Genomic DNA, 23,518 nt, shown 5'->3' on the forward strand with positions numbered 1-23,518 from the left:
ATTCCTCTGACATTCCCCTTTTATTTACTAGCTGGAAGGCACTGGGCAAATTTTTAAGTCTGACATTCCCCTTCCAGCTCCTGGGCTTTGAGGAGGCCAGGATGCACAACGGTTGGCATCCAGACCCAAGGCAGGCTAATGGCTCAGGTAAGGCTGCTGGTGCCGGGACAAAGCTGAACTGCAGTGCATGTGGCTATGGAAAAGCAAAGTTGCTTTAAAATTCCTTGTCTTTTTGTAGGCATTGTCCCTTCTGCCCCGTGAGGTCTGCTGTAGATAACAACTGGAATGACTGTCCCAGATATTTACTACTTTCCTGCTATGAACATCTAAGAGACTACAGGCCACCAGAGAGTCTTCTCCATTTGAATGACCCTCTCTGACCTCTTTATTTCATCTCCAATTCAGTTAGGCTCCAGAGCTGCCACTTTAGAAAAGAAAATCAAATTCCACTTTGTTTCCTGGTGAAGCCCACAAATTATACTCTTTAACAAACAAAACATAGTTGATTATTGCCAGATGAGAATAAAAAAAATGAAAAAAAAGCTGAAAAAGCCGCTGCAGGAAAGGCTCAGACAAAGAGCTGGCATACCTGCAGTGTACCACAATGGGTCCTGCTTCCGGCGGGTTGAGAAACTTCACTTGGCGAACAAAGCCCAGGAGGCCTGTGGCATAGCAAGGAACCCCGTGGTCCGGCCAGCTGGTGAAGTGGAACTGCCGAATCTCTCGGATCTCATGGTAGCCTTTCTGAGGAGACAACACAGCCTCTTATTTTTCTTCTATCAGATGGCAATCAGTGTATTCTGCTCACTGCTCCTCTACCTCATGCAGAGGCTGAGCAAGCATCGAGCTCTCTCTCATTCCACGTGGGATGTGTGCTATGCCGCTTCTCACGCCGAGAGATTTCAAGCTGAACTCCAATTACAAACGAAGTGGGTAACACACAGCTGAGGATTACGAAGCTGAATGCCAGCTCCCAATTCAAACCAGCAGTCTTACAATTCACACCCAGGAAATTAAACAACTTTAAAGGATGACTTCAGCCCTATCACACCACGGCTGCATTTATCCAGCCTCTTTTAGTGTTATGGCCATAAACCACCAAACTTAAACCCTTTCTGAGGCAATGAAGTAACAGCCTGGGGAATGAACACCTAGAGAGTGGGCACACCCCAGGCAATTGCAGACTTTCTGCCATCTCCTGCCAAAAAAAACCGCACTTTGAGAATACAGCTGGTGATGAAGAGGGCAGAAACTGGTACCCAGACCCAGCACTTTGCTTTTCTGGTGAGGCTGTTACATGACAACTGACACCACTTGTACATGCCCTGCAAAGGGCGACACAGAAGCATCAGCTGGCTGTGACATTTTATCGTACGGGAAAGGTAGGTGGAATCCAGCAGCAGGTCCTCTAACTGTCAGATTCTGGCATTGGCATCTCTTACCAAGTTTTTCAGTGATTTAATGAAATATGGAGCTAATGTATTAGAAAACTGGAACAATATTCCCAGTGTGGCTGAAGTTCATTTAGCAGGAATTTTTGAAAAGCTCTAAACCCACTTACTGAGTGTTTGGAGAGTAATTTGGACAGACCTGGAATACTCTGACACTTAGAGTTCCAATTTCTAATTACAAGTAACAAAAGTCTTACAGATCCTGCCAATTTGGGGATAATTTTTACACTCCTCTCTTTATTATATTTTTATTTCTGTTGAAAGGGGACCCTACCTGGCATCAAGTTTAACTGACACCTTTTTCATCTGTAATTTGCCACTGTGAAACATGACAGTTATTATTCCTGGCACACCGTCAACTGTCTGCCGGCTTTTGGATGCATTTAAACTTCATGCACTGTGGATTCTACTTTTGTGGCTACATCAAGATGTTCATGTAAAATCATTTGTCCAAAATTGGAACCTCTGTCAAAAATTTAGGTTTCTGAAGCGAAACCTGTCCAAATAGTAACAGCTCTCATCTCCAAGAGCATTCTGCATATCTTTCCCAGAGCTCACATTTCTGAACATGGATTTTAAGTTTTGTATCAAAATTTCAGCTGACTGAAGATTTCCTTACCTTTTGTACAGTAAATGTGCGTATGACATACTCTGCCAATGGTTCTGTCTCAATTAATGTGACTTTAATATCTCCATAGACCTCTGTGTCATCTGGCCAGTACCGAACACACTTTACCTGAGGGGAAAAAAGGAAATATTGAGAGGAACTGGCTCCAGCTCAGTCAGAGCTGACCTACATTTTACACCGCTTACAAGCTGAAGCCAACACAAATTGGTCTTTCTTCTGATGTACAGACCTTATCAAAATTACCTGCATAAATCAGATCACAATTCTTTTACCGCACATAGAAACCACAGGGAGGATTTTTTCCCCCCTTTCCTCTGTTGTCAATACAAATGGAAGAGGATGCCTTTTGCACTTCTTCTTTAAAATAGCCTTCCTTAAATTTACATACACGCCCTGACCACCCGTCAGGTTTACAGAATAGCTGGCCATCACTGCCACCATCCCCTTTAAGAAAACTCCAGGGTCTTGCTATTGCTACTGTAACTCTGTTTAGGCAAAGAATTTCACTTCACAGGGACTGTGAGATACCTGTTGATACATTAAAATTGTTTGACTGTAAGCTTTCCTTATCAGATGAGGACACAAATTTGACATTTGACCAGCTGTCACAGATCTCAGCTAAGGCTTGAGAAAGAAATCTCCTGATCAAGTAAACGTAACCCAAGCTTAGCCGCTTTTAGAAGCCATGTGCAAAACTAATAGTAGACATTATAGCCAAGGCTGTGAAGGTCTAGAAGGGATATTTAGGCTAACAAACACTACCAAATTATTAAATGCTGTAGCATGAAAGAGTAGAACTGTACCTTTAAAAGCTGAAGCAATTAGCTACTGTGAACCAGGTTTCATGATCCAGTTCCAGTCATAACCAGAAGAGGGTTTATAAATATTAAAAAAAGATTAATGTAGGTTTGTTGGGCTTTTTACACAGAGGTGTTTATTTCAAAAAGTGTCAGTAGAAGGTAAAATAGAATAACAATAAATGAACAGAACCAGCTGGCATCCAACCACGAGATCTAAAGGAAATGAAACCCAAAGCAGCTGAATTACTACGGCTGTGAGTAAACTATAATTGAAATTTTTCTTAGTACCAAAGCAATGGAAGGTGATAAACATCAGGACAAAACTTTTAAGGGCTCCAGCTTCTGGCTGAGGACGTCTCTAAACCAAAGACCACCAGGAGTGGGAACAATATGCTGGGGAAAGTCACCCAGACATGCATTTTTTTATAAAGTCTAGCCTATGTCATTTGAGTTATTCACACTCGCTCCCGTCATGGGCTTTAGCAACTGCCTTGTGCTGACACAGGGACTTCTGGCTCATCTGAACCCAAGAGAGTGAGGCGGTGGGTGTTGAGGAGGCCAGTGCTGCTGGGTGGCCTCAGGATCCAGCTGTGCACAACCTCATACCACCACGGAACATCATCTTCTGAAGTGACTGGAAACACCGGGCTTTGAACTGTCATTTAAAGAGCTCTTTTGACAGTTTGAACACCAGTCACACATTCTGGCCCCTCCAGATTTTTGTGGGTAGAGATGTATTCAAATTACACAGATAAAGAATAATTATTACAAAGTACATTTTTCCTTCTGTACTGAAAAAGGAGACAGCTTCTCAGCTAGCATAAATTTGTATAACTCTGCTAAAGCCGAGACTTACACCAGGAACACGATCCTTATTAGCCTAGAAGGGAAGCAGCTAAGTATTACAAAATCTAACATTTCAGAGGAAAACCCAGAGTGGCTTAATTCATTCCTTTACTACAGTAAGCAAAAGGCTTTTCAATTGCTGAGCTGCCCTGAACATCTTATACTCAGTGGTGGTTTGGTTTTATAGGTTGGGAAAGTGGTACCCTTACCCTGCCCACTTCCACCAAGTTGGTGACCATGACAACACTGGCAGAGTTTTCTTGCCAAATCATTCTCCAGAAATCCTTCACTGTCTCTTGCATCGGCCCTGGGGCAGGAGAAAAGACAAAAGGACATCTTAAGAGAGTGCATCGAATGCCAACAACTCTTTTTCAGCTGTTCCACAACCATTGCCCTGTGCCCACAGGATCCTACTCTCCCTTTCACAGCATTGCTCTGCGATTCGGGGTTACAGACACAAACAGCTTGGAGCTCTTTAAGAGATCAGGCACTTCCTTGCAGGAGTTGTTAAAGGTTCTAGCACACTGGGAACAAAGGTGATGGCTGCGCTGTAAGTATTTGAGATGGCTCCAGTAGATAATCATGTATAAGTGATGGGACATGGATGTACCCTGCAGTGACTCTGTAATTGAGGCTGTATCAAAATTTGTACCTCATGCACCACTAAAATTCCTCCACACACTTTATTTATTAATTACAAAGGAAGAAGGAAACATTGAGTCTGAAGTTCCCCTATAGAGAAATATTTCAGGTTCCAGCAGCCAAACAGCCAGTGCTCACAAGAGGTTTGTTAGCCTACAGCCTGTCTCTGACCTTGTTTCCTTCCTCTCTTCTACAGTGTCAATGAGATCCTCCCATGGGTTCCTTCCACCCACTCTGCCCAACCTCCACGTTCTCTGCCTTGCTGCATTCCCTTTACCTACACATCCTCAAATGCCAGTTCTACTCTAACATGTTTCTTTACTCTTCTAAACAGGGACAAGCCAGCAGTGAAGTCACAAAGCAGAATTTAAGAATAGAGTCATGTGTGTGAACATCCCATGTGCAGGTAAGGTAGGCACAAAAAATGAGGACAAGTAATGGTAGAGGAAGCTGTCATGGCATAAGAGTTTGGCCAGTGATGCAGGAAAACAGCACCCTGTTGTAAAGAACAGGACTAAGGTGGTTTTTCATCTAACTCTCAGCATTTAATTGTGTTTTTTCTTTTTTTTTTTCTTCTCCTCCCTGGCTTAAGAAACTCATCAACTACCTTACAGAAGGTGGTGTTCAAATGCATTTCCTACCAGTTCATGGTAACTGAAAGTTCATCAGTCACAGGTTTATTCATACCGCCCTCCTCAAGCAATTTCACTCCAGAAGGTAAATCCAAGATCCATAAAGTCCATTTTAGTCCTAATCTCATACTTGATGCACAAAGGACACATTCTAGATTGTACTGCCACCTCTAAGTCTGTAGCATTTTTTATTCCTGTAGCTGAGGTTTTGCATTTGAGTGCCTTAAAGATCTTGGAACATCCTGTACCCTTCCCTTCTTACCTCTTACCAAGTTTTCAGATGTTCCCCAAAATAGAAGACGTCACTTTATAAACAGCTCTTACAACAGTTTAAAACAGCAGTGGTTTTACAACTATAGAGACATACAAGAATGAACTTGCCTTGAGTTGCAATGTAATGGCGAGGCCGGTGGTAACCCTGGAAGAAAAGAAAATATGTGACACTGCGAGATCACAGTTGAGACAAAGCACACCATGTATTTTATACCCTCCAGGTACCAACAACTGCTGCACTCTTAACAGTGTGCTAACACTGGTTATTGAATGAATGAAGACAGGCAACTATGTTGCCCGATGAGGTCTGGAGTGATGGTATCTCACTCAGGCTGAATGATAAGATCTCATTATGCCAAAGAGAAAACAGGATTAGGATAGTTATGATTTCTTCGGGAAAACACAATCCTATAACTAAGCTGTGGACAACTCTGAAAGCTGCACTTTCTTGTCTGAAAAAAAAGGTATGCATGTGCATCTGTATGAAAATGCTGTGGATCAGTCTCATGTAACTTTATTAGGTGTATTTTTCATCATTTAACGAAACTCTTGTGAACACTGTCATGCCCCTAATGTTTCAAAGATGCATACAAGAAACACATGCTCATTTGATCATTCCCTGTGTAGAAGGGAGGCTGCTTTTAGAATGTTATTTTACAACACTAAAAAAAATAAATTTCAATCTATTTACATGCCTTCTGCACTACAACTTTGTAAGAAGTAGATACGTCTCAGATATCTTAATGCTATTGCAAAGGGCTGATATTGATTTCTGCATACATCGTTTAGCACACATTCCAGTTCTGTTGGTGGATCTGTCAAATACAGGAAATCTCCATCTGTCCAGATTGGTCAGACAGAATAAACTGAGACCGAGAACCTTCTCCCTGTCACAACACGGTGTTTATATAATGTTCAGCTGTCACTCATGTCAGATCACCAGTCTGTCCATATGTCAGATGCACCAAATTCATAAGCAGACTTGTCAGCAGGAGTGTTTGTCATAGGGGGAATGTCCAGGAGCCTTACGTCTATGTAATTGGCGTTTATGTAGTCAGAGTGAGGGTCCCCATCCAGCAGTTGCAATCTCACTCTTGAATGATCATCTGAAAGAAGGAAAGAAAAAAAAGTGACAGTAACGATAAAGAGGAGTTTCCAAGTATTTTATTTTATCCGGTGATTCCTGCAAGTGGGTAATTGAATACTTACAATAACAAAACAAAAAAAACCAAACAAAAACACACAACCCCACCCCCCCCCCCCAAACAACAAAAAAAAGGGATATCACAGGTATTCCTGTTCCTACAAGCCTTTTCTCTTGTGTTTAAGATATAACATTTAGATCCTTAGCTTAGTGTTCATTCATACTCTGTGTTCATTAAATTCCCAGCTGTCACCATAATCCTTATAGAGCTTTTAGACAGACCACAATTGTTGCTTGGTTTGGGGTCTTGGGACAGATCTTTTCAAGATGTATATCCATGACAAAAGCCATCTTCATGCTTGGAAGTAACAGCCTCCCTGGCTTAATCTGGTCTATGGAAACTGAGGCAAGAGCTAAAACTGTCAAGATCAGGATAAAAATATGACAGAGGTATAAGAAATTAAGGAGGGTAAACCAGCAAATGAAATCCTGCAAGTCAGAAAAGGGGTGACCCAGAAATCTAAAAGGAAACACTGAAGGAAATCAAAGCACTTTTCCTTTACCCAGCCCACGGAACTCGGCAGCAAAACGGCATCGAGGCAGTGCTAAAAAAAAACAAAACAAAAAAACAAAAAAAAACACAACACAAAAAAAACCTGAAACACCTTCCCCCCCAAATTAGAAACATTCATGTTTTTGAGGATGTTCAAAGTTACTTTAAATAAGGCAATAATATACTAGATATCAATCTTTTCATCTCCCAGCATGCTCTACAGCTCAATGCATAAAGGAACTACCCCAGCAGGCAGATTATGTCATGATGTTCCACCAAGGGAATATTTTGATCTTTCCCTGGAACAACTGGTGCTGGGCTCTGTCACAGGAGATACGGTGCGAGCTGGGCTGTTGGTCTGATCTGGTCTGGCAATCCCAGCACTGGCGTGCGATTCATTGCAGAACTGCTACTTAAGGGCCAGTTGCTTGGCAAAGGCTACTGGGTTACAGAGGTCACTGCTGGCCATGCCGGGCTCATTTTTAAAGGATTTTTTAAAAGTAGTATAATATCGAGTCCATTAAATTTATTTCCCCTCTACCAGCTGTATAGACCATAGGCCTTGGTCAGTTAAACATTGATGTTTAGAAGCACTTAGTGAAATACGAGCCTAAGTATGTTTTACATTCAATTAAAAAGAATCATAGCAATGAAACATAAAAATATGAGGTGTGATTCTGCAGTCAAAAAGGGGTTTAGTCATGACAATTAAATGTAGAAACAGATAATTGTAATGACAGATGTGCACACAGTTCTGAAATCCAAGATTTGGATATATATTAAACACTCATTGGGTTATATAAAGGAATGATTCTCATATTCTTTGCATTCTTTGGGTGAGATTTTCACACACAAAAAATACAACCACATTGCTGCATTTATCAAATACTGTATTTGCATTCAGAAAAGGTTATGCAGGTGAATCAATCAAAAGCTCTGTTATATTTGTATTAATAAATATAACCTTTGTAGACGCAGTGGAAGTAGGTATATTTCTCAGAGCGCTGATGTCGTTCCCAGCTCTAGACAATTACCTGCGCTCAAGGCAACTGCACTAGGAGTTGCAGTAAATCATGTGGGTAGACAGACAACAAAAGAATTTATACTTAAAGCAATTCACAAAGACAGACAAAGAGCTGATTAAACCGGACACGTAGATGAAATACACAAAAACTCCCGCAGACAATTTCACACTTGAAATTCAAGGCAGCAAACTAAGCTAGTTAAGAATCACACAGAACAAAAGCAAAGAACCCCCCTCCCTAGAGCGAATGGTTGGGAAGGGAACATTTACTAACTCCTCTTGTGATGCCATGATATAATAACGTTATGAAGTCTTAACTTAGTGCAACAATAGAACTAAAAAGCAGAAAGATCAAAAATGACCCTGATGACAAGTGAAAAGAATCTCAGGTTGATTTTTTAAGTGGGACAAAGACACTGTCTGTGCACGGAGTGTCGCTGAAGTGCTGTGACTAGCCCTCAAGGAAGAATCTGCCTCTCTTCATTTCATAGAACCAAACCCCCAAATTAAGTTTCAGCTCTTTGAGCCACGCTTTAGTTAAAAACTTAAAACAGACAGGCTGAACACCTCCTGAGGAAGCTAGGTGGGAAAGACCTGAGAAGGAGATGGCAGGAGAAGTCTACAGATTTAAGACAATTACGGATAAAGAAAAGATGCTCTCTAGTTTTGGTTGTTGGGTTTTTTTTTTTTTGCTTTAAGTCAAATATGGTTATTCTATCTGTGAAAAACAGTAAAGGATGAAGAAATGATCATTGGAAATGAAACATTTTTTTTAAAAAAGGAGACATTCAGGTTTAGGTCCAATTATATTTTGGGACTGAATAAAAAGTACTTTTAGCTGAACTTTGCTTCAGGAGGACAGAATTCAAAATATTTCATTGCATATTTTACAAAAATGAGATTAATTCCTGTGAAAGATGTATTTCTCTTATAAATGTGAACAGTGCAGCAGGAAAAAAAAAAACAACACACACATCTGTGTATATGGTAAACACACAAAATATTAACAATGCCTTAAAGGTGTCTTTAATTTTGTTCATAAGTTCACGAGCACAGTCTGGATAAAAGTTCATGAAGTAACTTACCTTATAAATCCCCCTTTTCCCTCCAAAATTTGGGATTTGGCTTTTTTTTTTAATTGAGAGGGGGCAAAACCCAATGCAATTTATTATGTTATTAGCAGCAACAATCTTGCACTTAAGTTTTTTTCATCTACAAATTTTAAATAACTTTTTAAAGAACAGCATGATATCTTCTCTCAATGGTTAACATTTATTTCCGATTCTGCACCCTATCCCCTGGACTACACTAGCCAAGGCAGCTACATATTTGGCACACTGAAATGAACGTGTTGCCCAACTCTTCTGTAGACCTATCAGACATCGTATCACCATGTGTTAGGAATGGATTATAAGAAACTAAAAATGGAGGGAGAAACAGAATGAAACTGTATGTCAGTAACATTCAGAACTGCAAAACATAGAAATAAATTTTAATAAATGTATAAATGATTTTATTTCTCCTTGTTTACTATAGTCTGTATGTAAGTTAGCAGAACTCTGAATTGGTAATGAAGAGTACTTTGAATGAAAATTGGTCTTAAAACAGATTTCAAAAATGACAAGAATTTCACCAAAAAGTACTGTGCTTCCATTTTAGTGCAAAAATGTTATCATTTCAAACTTCTGTCAAAATTCCCATTAGTGATCATTTGAAATATCATTGCAATTTTTCCACATCTTATTTTGTCACCAGCACTGCATTAATCTCACAGAACTTTCGCCATCTAAATATTACGTAGCTAGTCTAAACTGGCTGTCAATGTTTCCCGCATAGTCAATGGAAAATCACAGACAACTTTTTAAAAGATTCAACCCAGTTCTGGTACAAAAGGATGATTTGCCTTTTCAAGGACCCACTGTCGTCCTCTTTCTATCCCCACTGATCATGGACTGTGCCTTGAGAACTGCTTAACAGCAAGGTGTGATATGTCCCATCACCTCAGGATCACATACTGTGGACTTTTCACAGACAAGCAAGAATTCTGGCACCACGGAAGAAACCATGGAACAAAAACACTTGGAAGATGAAAAGTCTTCTTTGCTAAATCCAATACTGACATGTGGGTTTTTTTAATTCTATGCGTTATCGCTGTCTGTGGCCGAGAAGTGCTCTCCACCTGTGCTTCAGCTGAAAGCTCCGTTAATCTCTCTCTGTTGTTCACCTTTTCCACCACAAAATTCTCTGATTAATTCGCAGTCTTCCAGCCCAAAGCATATGGTATTCAGAGCACAAAGGAAATGCAGCAGATTTCTTTACTGTCTTTTGTCATTAACTCAACAGTTTTTAATGGACCATTACAAGACTTTACAACCGTGGTGCATAAGTGGGAAGATGCTTCACTGCAGGTGGGGGATGTGTCCAAAGTAGCACCAGGATGAGCACTCCTGTCAGTGCTGACCTCCTCCTCTAATAATACACTCAGGAGGAGAAAAGAAAGGAAAAGAAAGTGCCCCTCTGCAAGGCAAAGCAAAACAACCCTCGTGTCTTTATGTCTCAGCTCTCATCTGAGAGTTTTTAGTCTTACAATGTAATGGGTCTAAATCCGGACAAGACGGGGAGAAATAGAATAGACACAAAGGTCCCATATAGCTTCTGGATGTTTTCTCTTCTCAGTAATGGGTTCAGCTCAACATCCCTCCCCTAACAACCACTTGCTGATGCACTTTGAAGACCTCAATATCTAGGCCCTAAAGCACATTAAATAATTTTGCTTCAGCACACAAATGGATTCACTACCTACCCTTTCCCCACAAAGAAAACCCTTGCATCTCCACAACTGTCCTTGTGTTTACAGCTTTTATACCCAAAGTGCAGGAGCAAAGCTCATGGACTCTGCCGATATAAAAAAAAGTTTGAGTAGGGCAGCTTCCTCCAGCACAGCAAATCTGTGCAGTTGCAGGGCATCTTCCCACGCTCACCAGCGGATTTCTGTGCTCATACAGACCCTAAGCCCACTAGTTTTTGCCTTTTCTCCAAAAAATATACCTGTGCTGCAGATTGAAGGGAACCCTGAAAAGCTGGGGTTTAATAGAGCTCTCCTTGCATCTCCTCTCCATGAACAGATCAGCTTCGTCTGCAGTTTTGGTTTGCAAATATAAGAACAACAGATGTTGGGGCTGGCAGTAAGATCTCGGTTTTCATACAGGCACGATGTTAATACAGCCCTGGGAAAGCAGTGAGCCGAGTAAAACAGTCCTGTAAGTGTACTATTACCCAGAAGGCCATAAAGACAAGATCTAATCTGCTGTGATTCACTGAGCAACGCTACTTATTGCAAGAGCTTACAAACCCATGTTTTAACAAAAGTCTCTGAAGCAGTTACAAAAGTTAGATCAAAACCTGACTTTTCAATTCACTCCCCAAAAGGCATGGGATATCTTGTTCCAGGAGTGATGAAATGGCAACTGTGGTTAAATAAATCAGGTTAATTGCTATCTGCAGCCTTTTACAAAATAAACTGGTAGGAGCAATCAGTACATGCTCTGGGTTTTACCAGCAATTACAATTCTAGCACAACAAAGCAGCTAAGGGTGTGATCGTTTTCCACCCCCCAGCTCTGCTCAGGCTTTCGCACAGTTTGTACCCACGGAGCACAATTCCTTTTCATGATCTGCCTAGAGGGAACTACTGCTGTTCTCAGCTCTGCTATCAGTTCTTTACTCTGGATCCTGTTGTTGCCTTTACTCAGGAAAGTTGCCTGACGTTGCCCATCAGTAGGGTCTGGCTCAAGGCTTAGCCAGCGACACTACCGGTAATTTCCCAGTGGTTTTAGAAAATGTCTGATGAATGACATGCTCCTTCCTTAGGAATCCTCCCTTCCTTCTCCCTAGCCTCTTCAAAATGAAGCAAGGATTTAACTGCATTTTATCACTCTTTATTGCTCATTACTAAATTCTCCTTGCTATCTTTTAGAAGAGCTGTTGTCTCCTCCTCAGAATCTTTGTTCTGATATACATCTGAAGTGAAGAAAACCCACTCAACTTTGTTAATTCTCTTCAACTCTTCTGCAATCTTCCTCTTTCACTGCCTTTCTTTCTTAATCCATCCCTTCCCACTCTCTCAACCTCATTCTGAAATCTTTCCCAACAGTCCTCAAACTTGAGCTTCTTTTCTGATGTCTCATACCGTGCAGATAGCTCTTCCTTAGCTTTGATTACAATTTGCATTCCCCTTTTCAAGTGCATCTCCTCCTATCTGTTCTGCTACTGTATTTATATTTATAGCTAAAAGGCTAACATCACTCTTCGTTAGATAACAATTCATCTTTGTGAATACCTTCCCTTCACATAACTCCCCATTTATCTTCCTTGATTTTGCTTCCTTAATTTCTTCTCATATTTCACTTGGAATTCAATGTTTTCTTTGTGACCACCTTCAAGAGAAATTACATGGTGTCCGTTGCATAGTCTCGTCTCTTTTCATCTCCACTTTTACATTACACAAACTGCTTCCTCAAAATCACACAGAGGAACAAAGAGTCTTTCACATTTCCTTCTTTATATCATTCTATGGCACTTCCATCATTAATGTAGCGTGCATTTCTTATCCGGATGATTCATCTGACTTAGAGCAATTAACCAATTTAATCTAAGCTAATCGTATAAACAGGTAAATTGAACCCCAGTCTTGAGGTATATCTCCGGCACTAGAATTCAGGAAAGCTACAGAAGTGGAGCTCATAGGAAGCTGAAGTTCAGGGAGACGATGTTCTCGCCAACTGTAAAAGTCCAGTACTATCCTTTCTATTTTCTACATGGAGAAACGAAGACAGATAGAACTAGTGACCTGCTCACAACCAACACAGAAAGCCAGCAGTAGAAGTGGGATCAGATCAGGGCTCACAAAGTTCTGATCTTCATTTCCACATTTCTTCATCTTTACCGTATGGTCCCTGAACTGAGCTGTTCTATGCCGTTCCCCTCAAACTGGTACATGAATCATTTCTTTCAAGAATTAAAAGAAAGAGAGGAGTAGTTATGTGTGAGATGATCTTTCTTTGTGGCCAAGGTTTTTTTGTTTAATTCTTTATTAACGTCTGTTCTCCAGGAAATACATATTTAACCTGAGAAAAAATGCAGTACTAAATGTATCACTCGGCGTGACTTAATTTTGCTCTTACAGAGTTCTATAGATTTACCCAGTCATGAAAATCTGTGGCACATTCATGTATATTCTTATTTCTTGTTCAGATGGTCTCAGGCCTGGCTTCTCCAACTTGATGCTGCTCAGCAGCCCTTAAAAAGAATTCCTTCTCACACCTCCTCTCCCCAGTCATCATAAGGAATAACGAAACGGTGGGGTAAGCTGCCTTGGAGAGCTTGCGGAAAGCTCAGCTTTGGAGATCGTTAGGAAAGGCTTCACAAATATCTGATAAAAGTGACAGAGGTGAATATGGTCCTGACTTGGAGAATAAAGCTGACCTAAATGGTTTTATAAGAGTCCTTCACTGCCCTGCAGTTCTCTGATGCATCAATATTCCTATAACATCAACAGTAACTGGTTACTGAAAGAAGTAGAACTAAGAAGCTTTAGTCCAATTTCAGCTGCCTTATTGTGATTCTGAGGCAGAAGCTAAGCTTGTCCCTCACATCAAACCAGCTCTCTGGGGACAAGCAGCAACTGCTCCACTGGTTACTGACCACAAGGAAGGAGAAAATCTGATCTCTGATCCACGTCTAAAAATCGGATATAGCTGCATCTCCTTTTGTGCTCCCATTCGTGGCACTGAAAGCTCTGGATTATGTAGTAAAAATAGACAGAAAATGGGCATCATCACCCACTGCGAAAATCTGACAAAAGGATTTAGCCCTCAAATTACAAACACTAAGCACAAAGCTAGGCAAGTAGAAAATGTGTAAAAAAGAGTGAAGTCATGCAATGACTTTACGTAAAACAGTGAAAAACCCCATAAAATAATAATAAAAAAATATCATAGAAACATAGCCTGTAACCAACAGATTGAACTACTGAATGATCAGCACTTTAAACCAACGTTTAGTGAGATTCTCAAACACACCCTTTTCCACAGGATACATATAAAATCTTACAGAAAGCTCAGTTTAATGTGAATTTACACCTACAGGAGATTATGTTTCCGTATCTGTTCTTATTGCGGTTTTCATCTTCCTTGGCCGTATCCCAGGATGCTGTCTGCCCCTCAGGTAGCGCCTGCAAAATAAACAATAGTGGAGTGTTTATAAAAACGTGGCCAATGCCTTCAGGTGGATTAAGAAGACTGAACTGGGCAAAAATAAAGATGCTGCATAATTCAGCAGTCAACCAAGCAAACAGCTGTTCTTGAGGAAAGGGCAACATCCACTAATGCAAAAAGCAGAGCTCGGTGCAGACCATTTGCATCTCTTGGCTTCTGCTAGTGAAGAATCATTTTCCTCCTGCCACTTCAGATCTAAAAGGATCAGGGGAATTTGTTGCTGGCTGCACAGTCACAGGTTAACCTCGTTTTCCCTGTAGAGCAGGGTTTGTGGAGTTCCAGGTATATACACTCTTAAAAAACCCAGATGGCTGAAACATACCGCTCAGTCTTGCATATTTAAGCTGAAAACAGATACAGTGGTTTCACCTATTTCTATATTAATAATGGGGTGATGCAGTACAAATCACCAAGTGGTTTTCTTCGGGGAAAAGTAAAGCTCAGGGGTTTAGCTCATGTGTATGGAAAAGAGGCAAAAGGAGGCAAAACCTGCTCCTGAAGCATGAAAATAAACAGTCATTTTCCTAAAATCTGCTCTTTTAGTTGAGAAAGGCTGGGGTAAGGAAGCTGGCAGGACACGGTGGTACCCTGCCCCGTAGCCTGGCCCTCCTGCTGGGCTAAGCACACTCAGATGAGCCGCTTTCCCCTTGAGACACATCCAGGGAGGACCCTCAATGGCAGAGCCAGGAAAATGGCAGCTGGCAGGGGGTCCGGCTGGTGGACCCCCATGCCTTCCTCGGAAGGTGGCTCGGGTGCCTGTAAGCAGGACGATCCCTCTCCCTGTCTCAGGGGGGTCGGGGATGTCAGTGCAGGCAGCCCAAAGCAGCAGGCACAGCAGTGCTTTCTGCCAGCACAACAGCGGCACCAGCTTTCTGGGTACGGCCGGCACCACAGCGGGGCAGAAAGCCACCAGCGGCAAACGGGTGCCACCAGCTGCAGCCAGCCCAGCCTCGACCTGTGCTGAGAACCCAGCCAAGGAGAGCAGCAGCTCCCACCAGATTGCCTCTGTCCATCTGCCTCCCCCAAGATCTACTCCCTAACGTGATCCTACATTACGAAAAAACAATGGCAAAGTTATAAATTGTATTATTTATGGTCCCTAGGGAATTATGGGGGTTTTATACTGCAATCACTGTAGAATCGTATCTGCCTTAGCAAGCAGCAGGTACTTTGACACAGCTGTGCTAGAAAATGAATTTATATTCATCTTCACAAGCCATCCAGGTCTATTACAGTGCCTGAATGCAATAGCAGAGACACACAATTATGAGGATCTACAACACTGACATTACAATTAAACTTAATATGAGCAAACCCTCGGCAGACCCGATCGTTGTGCATTTCCCCCAAAGGGGTTCCAGGACAGAAAATGTCAGGCACTGCAGTACTGCCACGAGCATCGCTGACAAAAGACAGGGACAGCGAGTTCTGATTCAAAAGCCCAGGAGAAAGAGTAATAACTCTGTAATTGGCGAAGGCTTTGATCACACATATACTTCCTTTACAGACAGCTGTTTCCAAATAGCAGCTCATCTCCTGAGAAAAAAAAACCAAAACAAAACAAAAAACCAAACCCAACCAACAAACCCACACACAACAAAAAAATCCCCGAGTAAAAGAAAAGAGGTAAGGAAGGTTCATTTTCATCTTCAAAGACTGAGGAAAAAGATGCCTTATTTTTCCACTAATGTAAGATTACATCAGATTGACCAGAGAATAGCAACAGTCATTAGACATCTAATCATAGCTATTTGAAAAGAAAAAAATAAAAATATGACTTCCATGTGGGAGACGCTCTCTTGGCCAAAGAAAATACATTCAGGTCCAATAAATCCCTTTTCAACAAACCCTATCCTTTCATGTGATTTGAACATAAAATTCACTATCGAAATTGATGTTTTTATATTTGCCTGATATAGCCTCCAAAGATTTAGGAGTCCAGGGTTTTTTATCTTGTTCAATACCAAAGAAATCTCTGCTTTGCACAGAGCTATCCACCTCTGAATCAAGGAAGAACAGCTCGAGCTGGTGAGGAACACAAACTGCCTTTGCAGAGGTGTGCCTCATACCCCTACTTTTAGATTACACCAGGTGAACAAATCAGAGTAACTGCACGTACATGGGTGGTACAGCATGAGTAGTTTTTCTGTGAGACCACTGAAAACGCGGCACCAAGAATAGAAACAGCATAAAAAATACAAAGGCAAAAATACCAATTATAATTTGGTTGCATAAGAGGAGCATAGCTAACATTTTGTTCCTTCAGGTTTTGTTTGTACAAGAAGTACCTCTATAGTAGTAAATAGTGTTAATATTTCTGTTTCTCTCCGTATTATCAGCAATGGTAAATCAGGACAGATCATTGGTATTTGACCCGCATTTCACAGGAAACACTCGCCCGTCCGTCTTTGATTTGTTAGCAGTAGTCAGTAGGTAGAAATTTTCAAAAATCTGGACATGATCTTTAGGCATTCCTTACTTTTCTTCTTTTAGAGAAGTTTTGTACAATTTATGCTGAAATATCTTCCCAGTAGTGGAATGTATGTTACAATGACGCTTTTTAAACTAAATTGATCTACTGTTTATCTGAAATTACAAAGATAGATCCCTAAAAGGCAGCTTTGTCTCAATCAAGCTTTCTAAGCACCACGGCCCAAACATAACTAAAGTGTTCACATTACATTGAGGCTTATTGCAAGCCAATTTAAATTTCCAATGGATGCATTTAGTTAGTTCAGTGTTTGTTTCTAATTTAAATACAAAAACTTGAATCATTCATCTGCACTGATCCACCCTGATGCTGCAGTACTGCTGCCAAAGGCAACAACATCAATTAAAAGCCTCGCCGCTCATCTCAAAGTGTATCACAGAGCCCTGGCCCCCTCCCTGCAGTCACTGTCTTCTCAGCTGTGGTGGCAAAACTGTTCCCACAACTCTGCTGTGACCTAGGATTAAAAATTGCTTTGGCTAAAAACCCCTCAAAACACCTGAAAAGAAATAGTTCATCCCATTCCGGTTCACAGCAAAGCCTTAAGCCAACACTGCCCAAGGACAGCATCCACAGCAACACCCTGCTTTCAACTGTTTTTCAATGTCACATCATAGCCTGAACCTATTTGTTCTATTCTTTTGACCAGATAGATGTGTAGCCAGCCAGAAATGAAAGGGTTAAATCCAGGGGTGACTTCAATAAACTGAAGACCCTCACTACTGAGATGCTTGAGGAAGGAGCCACAAAATCCAAAATAACTGACTGGTCTCAGTAATGCAGCAGGAGAACATACTTTAGCAACATCCTAAATCATAATGGAAATGAGTTTGTATACTTAAGCTTATGATCTCCGTAGCCAGTAATTGGTGCTCGCAGTAAGTCGACGGGACTAGTCCCGCATCCCACAACAAATCAGGGCTGATATGTGCTGAAAAAGGAACAGGTGACATCTAAACGTGCCCCCTTTATAGCTACGCCTAATCCCCAGCACTGCCATCTACACCCAGTGCCAGTGACACACTTCTCCTTTGTGATCTACACGTTTTATTGCTAAACAGAAGCAGCAGCCCAAAGGTCCCGAGCCCCGCTCTGGCCTCAGGTGCAGCAGGCAGACCCAAAATAACACACACACAGCAAGTGCTGACAGGTTCCCACGCTCACACACGCACACTGTTATCATCCATTTCACACCAGCAGCGACACCACTTACTCAACCACATCCTGCTTTTCCTCTCAGGTGGGGTTACGTGCGAGGTGCAAGCAGCAGAAACATTTTTTCTAGATGCCCTCAGTAAAATGTGCTGCCTGGGCTCTAATGGTCTAGGTGAAGCTCTACTTTAAACAAATATTGAATGTAATTTCCAGGTTACTCAGTGGAGATGAGAACGTACAGAGATAAAAGATTGTCACGTGTGACTGATACACTCTGTTCAAAGTGATTTTTCATGAGAGTAAAATTATTTGGTAACATGTCACTAAATAGACTGTAATTTATGCTATCAATTTGCAAAGTAGAAAATCAGCTCCTCAGAAGAAAAAACATATTTGGAGGTGACACTGATATTAGTGTATGAAAACACATTTTGAAAGAGACACCTAATTCTTTTTCAAGATTTTATCAACAATTCTGCAAAATGTTTTGCAAAGCCAGTTTTGCAGCTTTGTGAATTACCACCCAGCTTTGTGTTCCTCCAGATTCCAGTCTGAGACGCCACTCTCAGCCAGCTGAAACCTCCTACCTTCCAGGAGTTACAGCACTCCTTGCCATCCTCCCTGCCTTTGGTGGCTGAAAGCTATCTGGAGCTGAAATGCTGCCTGCATCCCATGCTCTGGAAACCAAATTCCACCATGGAAAATGACTGCTACTTCAGGCAATTACCCCTGATTGAAGGGTAGAACAGCGCATGTGATTTGAGAGCTTGTGGCATTCTCTAGGCTATTTCTTGTAAAGAAAGGAATTATGCAAATCTATATAATGTCATCGTCATTATAGACGTATGTAGATAGCACTTTCTGGGAAAGGCAGAACTTGCGGAGCTGAAAGTTGCACTGACATTTTTCATGCTAATGTGCTATTTTGATAATTACCAATGCCAGTGCCAGAAAATTACATATATGCCAGCACCTGTTTTCTTCTTGAACATCAAGAACTAGATCTTAGGGCATCTGTAATTGAGCTGAATGTAGTTTTGGGTACTATTCATGGAAAATTGAAGCCGGGGGTGGGGGGGGGGGCTAAGTACATCTCCTAAGAGAATTATTACTTTCTAAATATTAAACAGACCTCTTTATATTGATAGTTTAATTAGTATGCTCAATCATGGGGCATGACTGAGTAGACCTGGTTAACATACAGTTACCAAAAACATTTTTTATGACAATCTTTGATGCCATCTGAATAAAAAAAATACTCCCTGGTGACAATCAGGAAAAGATTGCCTCTCAATTACAGCAAAACCCAGCATCAATGATATAAACCCCATGGACTCTTACTTGCAGGGTGGAAAAGTGAGCTGTTTTCATTAAGTAACTTATTTTTCACAGCTGTTATGTTATTTTTAAGTAGTTTTAAGGCCACTATGCATATTAATTGCTTATTGCCTTCCCGCAAGCTTACTACATTCATTATAATTATCACTTGCTAGAGCAAAGTCTCACATATGTTTGATGCTATTTCCCTCTTCTGTTCTCTCTGCTGTAAATGCATATTCCTCTTCCAACTCCTCCCCAGTGTTGTGTTTCTTCTTATCATCTGGATTTCATCCCTGGTCATTCCAGCTTGGGGTGAAGAGGTGTTAAGGAAGAGGGCCGCTTTCATTTTTGCAGCTTACTCTTCACTTCTCATGGAGTTGAAAGCGTACATCAGCCTACCATATTCCGAGCCAGAGCTCTGAGCATACTAGAAAACCCTACCTTCACTTTAGCTACACAAGGTTCTTGCCTTTGCCTTTACAATTCTGCATTCAAGTCATTATGCTGCGATTTAATTTGATCAATTGTTACATGGTATTTGGAGGTCCCAAAAAGCTCAAGCAAACCCCCTTCCTTCTCTTCAAGCCTGGCTTGCGCTAGTGTCAATGAAAGCTTATCAATAAGTAAGGGACTGTGGCACTTCAAGTCCTGCATGGAGTCCAGCACCTGTTAAATATTTACTGTCTGCCCTTTATGGGAAAGAGGGCATATGCTAACGGATGAGCACAATGTCATTATCTTACTGATGTAGTAAACACCTTTTCTTTGGACTAGAGGGCCAAGATTGCTAGCATTGTAAAACCTAGAGGGCCACCAAAGATTGCTAGCACTGTAAAATCCTACCCTCATAAACAGAAATGAGATGGAGAAAGGAAAGGATTAAGAGGGCAAGTGCAGTAGGGAAAAGCTCTGAAAACCAGATATCCTCCCCTCCCAAGCATCTGTCCTTCGTGAGTGCAACTTCTCATTCATGTGAGCAAAGGTTCCTCTCACCTCATACTCCTCTTTAAATCCATAGCCCTGTCCTCGCTTCATCTGGGTGATGTGCTGCAGCAGGTCGGCCACTCGGATGGCTGGCTGGAACTGCCCCCGGGGGTAGGACATTTCCACCGGCTCGCAGCTCCGGTACGGATGGGTCTGGATAGTCAGGGTTGGCTGGGTCATCTCTCCATGGCTACTGTCTGTTTTAAAGACAGGGAGGCAAAACAAGCTTTCACCTATCTGGTATTTCCGTTCTCATTCTTGCTCCGTTTGTTTCTTTGCTTCTCCACCACCCCATAGGTTGGTGCAGGCAAAAGAAAGTAAAGAAATAAGTAGGAATCACACACTTGTCTACGGCTGCCTAAAAGACTAAACGACACTCCAGTATTTTTTTGTGTCAAGGAGACAAACCCAATGAGATAGGAACAGAGCAAATAGCCAACCAGGCTAATGAGGATCCAGCACGTAGAGCTAAGTAGCACATTTAGTAAGGGTGAACTCCGCATAACGACTCCAATCAATTTACATACCTTTCTTCATAAACCTGCAAAGAACATGACTGAAAGATACATACAGATGAGCAAGATAGTCAAGTGGGATTTGGGGTGTACAACATGAGATAACTGGAAGGGGCCCAAGTTAATAGTAAACAAATAATTAGCATTTCAAATCAGTCAGCCGGAATGTTGGAGGCAAATTAAACTGCTCTGCTAGTTCAGGCCTAAAATTTACAGGTCAATTACAATGATGTAATATTATCAGAAATAATAAACCAGCATATAGTTATCTTGCATGCAGAAATTTAAATTTCAGATACATAAACTTAACAGAAAAAGTTTCTTTTTGAAAGAAATTGATTTCAAAAAAATCTGTATCGCTATGCAGATAGAATTGCAACCTCTTCTATCCCCAGCAAAACTCTATATAGAAAACAAAATATTTCTGCTGAGCTCAATAACCAAACAGTTCACCATCATAATATTTAACAACAGAAATTCAAATTAAATGAAAAGTTCAGTTTCTTACCTACCAGAGTTGACCAAATATAAATAGTTGGCCAGATAAACCATTGGTTTTTCCTATGATTACAGGCATCTGAGATCCTTGGGTTTTTTTGCACATACAAGCCTTTAACAGTCTGCATCAATTTTTTCTGCTCTTACCTCAAACCAATCTATTAGCCAACAGAAAACATATCTCCCTCACATTGTTCATAAAAAACCCTTAAGATTGCATACACAGGGCTTGTTTCTTATGGTAAGCTTACTGACAAAGAGCCTAAATACCATCCCTTGTCAGCAATACTACAGTCCTGGTTTTGAAAGGATAAAGAATAAATAAATCAAATTGCAATTTCAGGGTGAATTTTGTGAGGCAGAAATATGGCCAAAATGCTATTGTAAACATTGCTATCCTTGAGAAATCGCCGTGGAGTTTTGATCAGGAGCAGCCAGTCTCTCTGCTGTGTCCCTCATTGCGAAGGTGGGTAGGAGCAGACAGATGAGGGCATTAGACTGCCTTCTCAGCAGCTGGCAAAACAACAGCATGACAAAACACGACAAATAATGCTTTATCTGCTTTACTGTTACATTAGGGGAAAGATATCAAGACAGGCAAATGCTCTGTTTTGAAGCTCCACGACTAGGAGAAAGGACTGCCAGCAGCGGACACTGCTGCAGGGGAAAGTTGATCTCCAGTGTGAGATAAATAAGTCTGGTGGATGAAATACCAGAGATGCTGAATGCGTCCTGCTTCCTCTGAAACAAATTAGCACAAAGCCATCATCTGCTCTGAAGATTAGGCTACAGAGTTTAAGGATTTCTGAATCCCAGGTGCTCATAAACACAGTCACATTCTCAGGACGCTCAGAGCTTTACAGAGCTATGGCCCTGGTGAAGCAATGTTCACATACAGAATGTGAATAAATTTGGGATTTAAGGAAGAGTAACATCCAAAGCATTTGTATAATCATCCCTAATGCTCCGACTAATGACAGTGTGAGAACTCTGAACAGAGGGAATTTCAAGGCTTATTAATTCCCCTAGCTGGATTCGCTTTCCCAGTGCATCTTTCCTCCCCTATTCCCTATTAACCTCCTGTAATGGAGAGGAGAAGATTTTTATCGCGGACCATTTCCGACAGACGTACTATGCTTAATTTTCCATCATTAGGTTTAATACAAACCCAATTTCACAATTGGCTTCTCTGAGGAACCTGCAAGTAATGTCACATTTTTATCAGCCCCAATTAAAAAACATTACGATATCCCTATTCGAGAGGGAGTCTTAAAACTAATGTGCGGTTCTAGCGCTAATAGGGTAAGGGCACATGCAGAGCACAGGCTACTTGTAAAACGTAGCTCAGATCAGTCAGCCCCTTAGTGGCAATTAGGAATTTCTCTCTTCATCACATCTTTTAATTCTAATATACTTGGCTCTCTTCTCAGAGAGAAGTATCAGAGGGAGGGGTGAAAGGCAGGAAAGTGGTGTCCCCTCCTTTCCAGAGTAACTTCCCTCAAGGTAGGCATCCATGTTATTAATCTGGAACTAGAAGAAGCTGCTCAGGAGCAAAGAGGGATCTGACTCTGGCCCTTGAGTTTATAGTGACAACTGTGCTTCTCGTCTCCTTGATCAGACAGATAAAAAACAGTACAAAACCCACTGACTGGAGTAACAGCTCTTGCAGCATGGTCCATGGCATCACACCATTTGGGTGCCCCTTACCCAGCCAAGCATTTCTGCTTTAAAAAAAAAAAAAAAAAAAAAAAAAAAGTATCACACAATCTGGGTCATCCTACTCTGAAGCTTATGACACACAGAGTTGGAACTAGGCAGATGATCTCCTCTGGACATCCATGACAAATGCATCCTGAATGGCCTTTGCGCTACCTGAAAGAAAACCCAATCCCGACACTTGCACCAGCTCAGGATGGCTGTCAGTTATACCCGTCAGCGTTTTATCTGTGCCAGGAAAAGAGTAGAGAGGCTTTTACGTAGACAAATTGCTACGCATGAGGCAAGCCTAGCGTTCCTATCTCTGCTAATAAAGCCTGACGCAAAAAACATATTGTTCCTTCTCTGTCTAATCACACCATGAGTCTGAACCTCAGCATAGTTAATGAGGTGCTCACACAAGGCATGATGCCTTCTCTCAAGATGTGCTGTTTACAGCAATTTTGGGAACAATTCAAAATGCAGGTAGGAGGGGAGGTAGCAGCAAACTTATCTCTCACTAGGACAATCAACCAAAAGGGTCTTTGGAGGGCTTGCAAACAGGCTTTGCTTTTCCCCCAGGTTGCAGCTATAAA

General features: G+C 41.4%; 1 protein-coding gene across 2 annotated transcripts in view; it reads right to left on the reverse strand.

Moving 5' to 3' along the window:
- PTPRT (protein tyrosine phosphatase receptor type T) overlaps positions 1–23,518 on the reverse strand; it is a 453,762-nt gene that overhangs the window by 17,121 nt on the left and 413,123 nt on the right. For both annotated transcript variants that reach the window (XM_040608979.1, XM_040608978.1), the window contains 7 exons: positions 20,224–20,411; positions 14,137–14,224; positions 6,302–6,378; positions 5,381–5,417; positions 3,935–4,032; positions 2,071–2,187; positions 590–744 (listed from right to left, as the gene is read on the reverse strand). In XM_040608979.1, coding sequence (XP_040464913.1) covers positions 590–744; positions 2,071–2,187; positions 3,935–4,032; positions 5,381–5,417; positions 6,302–6,378; positions 14,137–14,224; positions 20,224–20,411 — 760 coding nt within the window. The remainder of the gene's footprint in view (positions 1–589; positions 745–2,070; positions 2,188–3,934; positions 4,033–5,380; positions 5,418–6,301; positions 6,379–14,136; positions 14,225–20,223; positions 20,412–23,518) is intronic.

The sequence above is a fragment of the Falco naumanni genome, chromosome 10, assembly GCF_017639655.2.
Source record: "Falco naumanni isolate bFalNau1 chromosome 10, bFalNau1.pat, whole genome shotgun sequence".
Classification (NCBI taxonomy): domain Eukaryota; kingdom Metazoa; phylum Chordata; class Aves; order Falconiformes; family Falconidae; genus Falco; species Falco naumanni.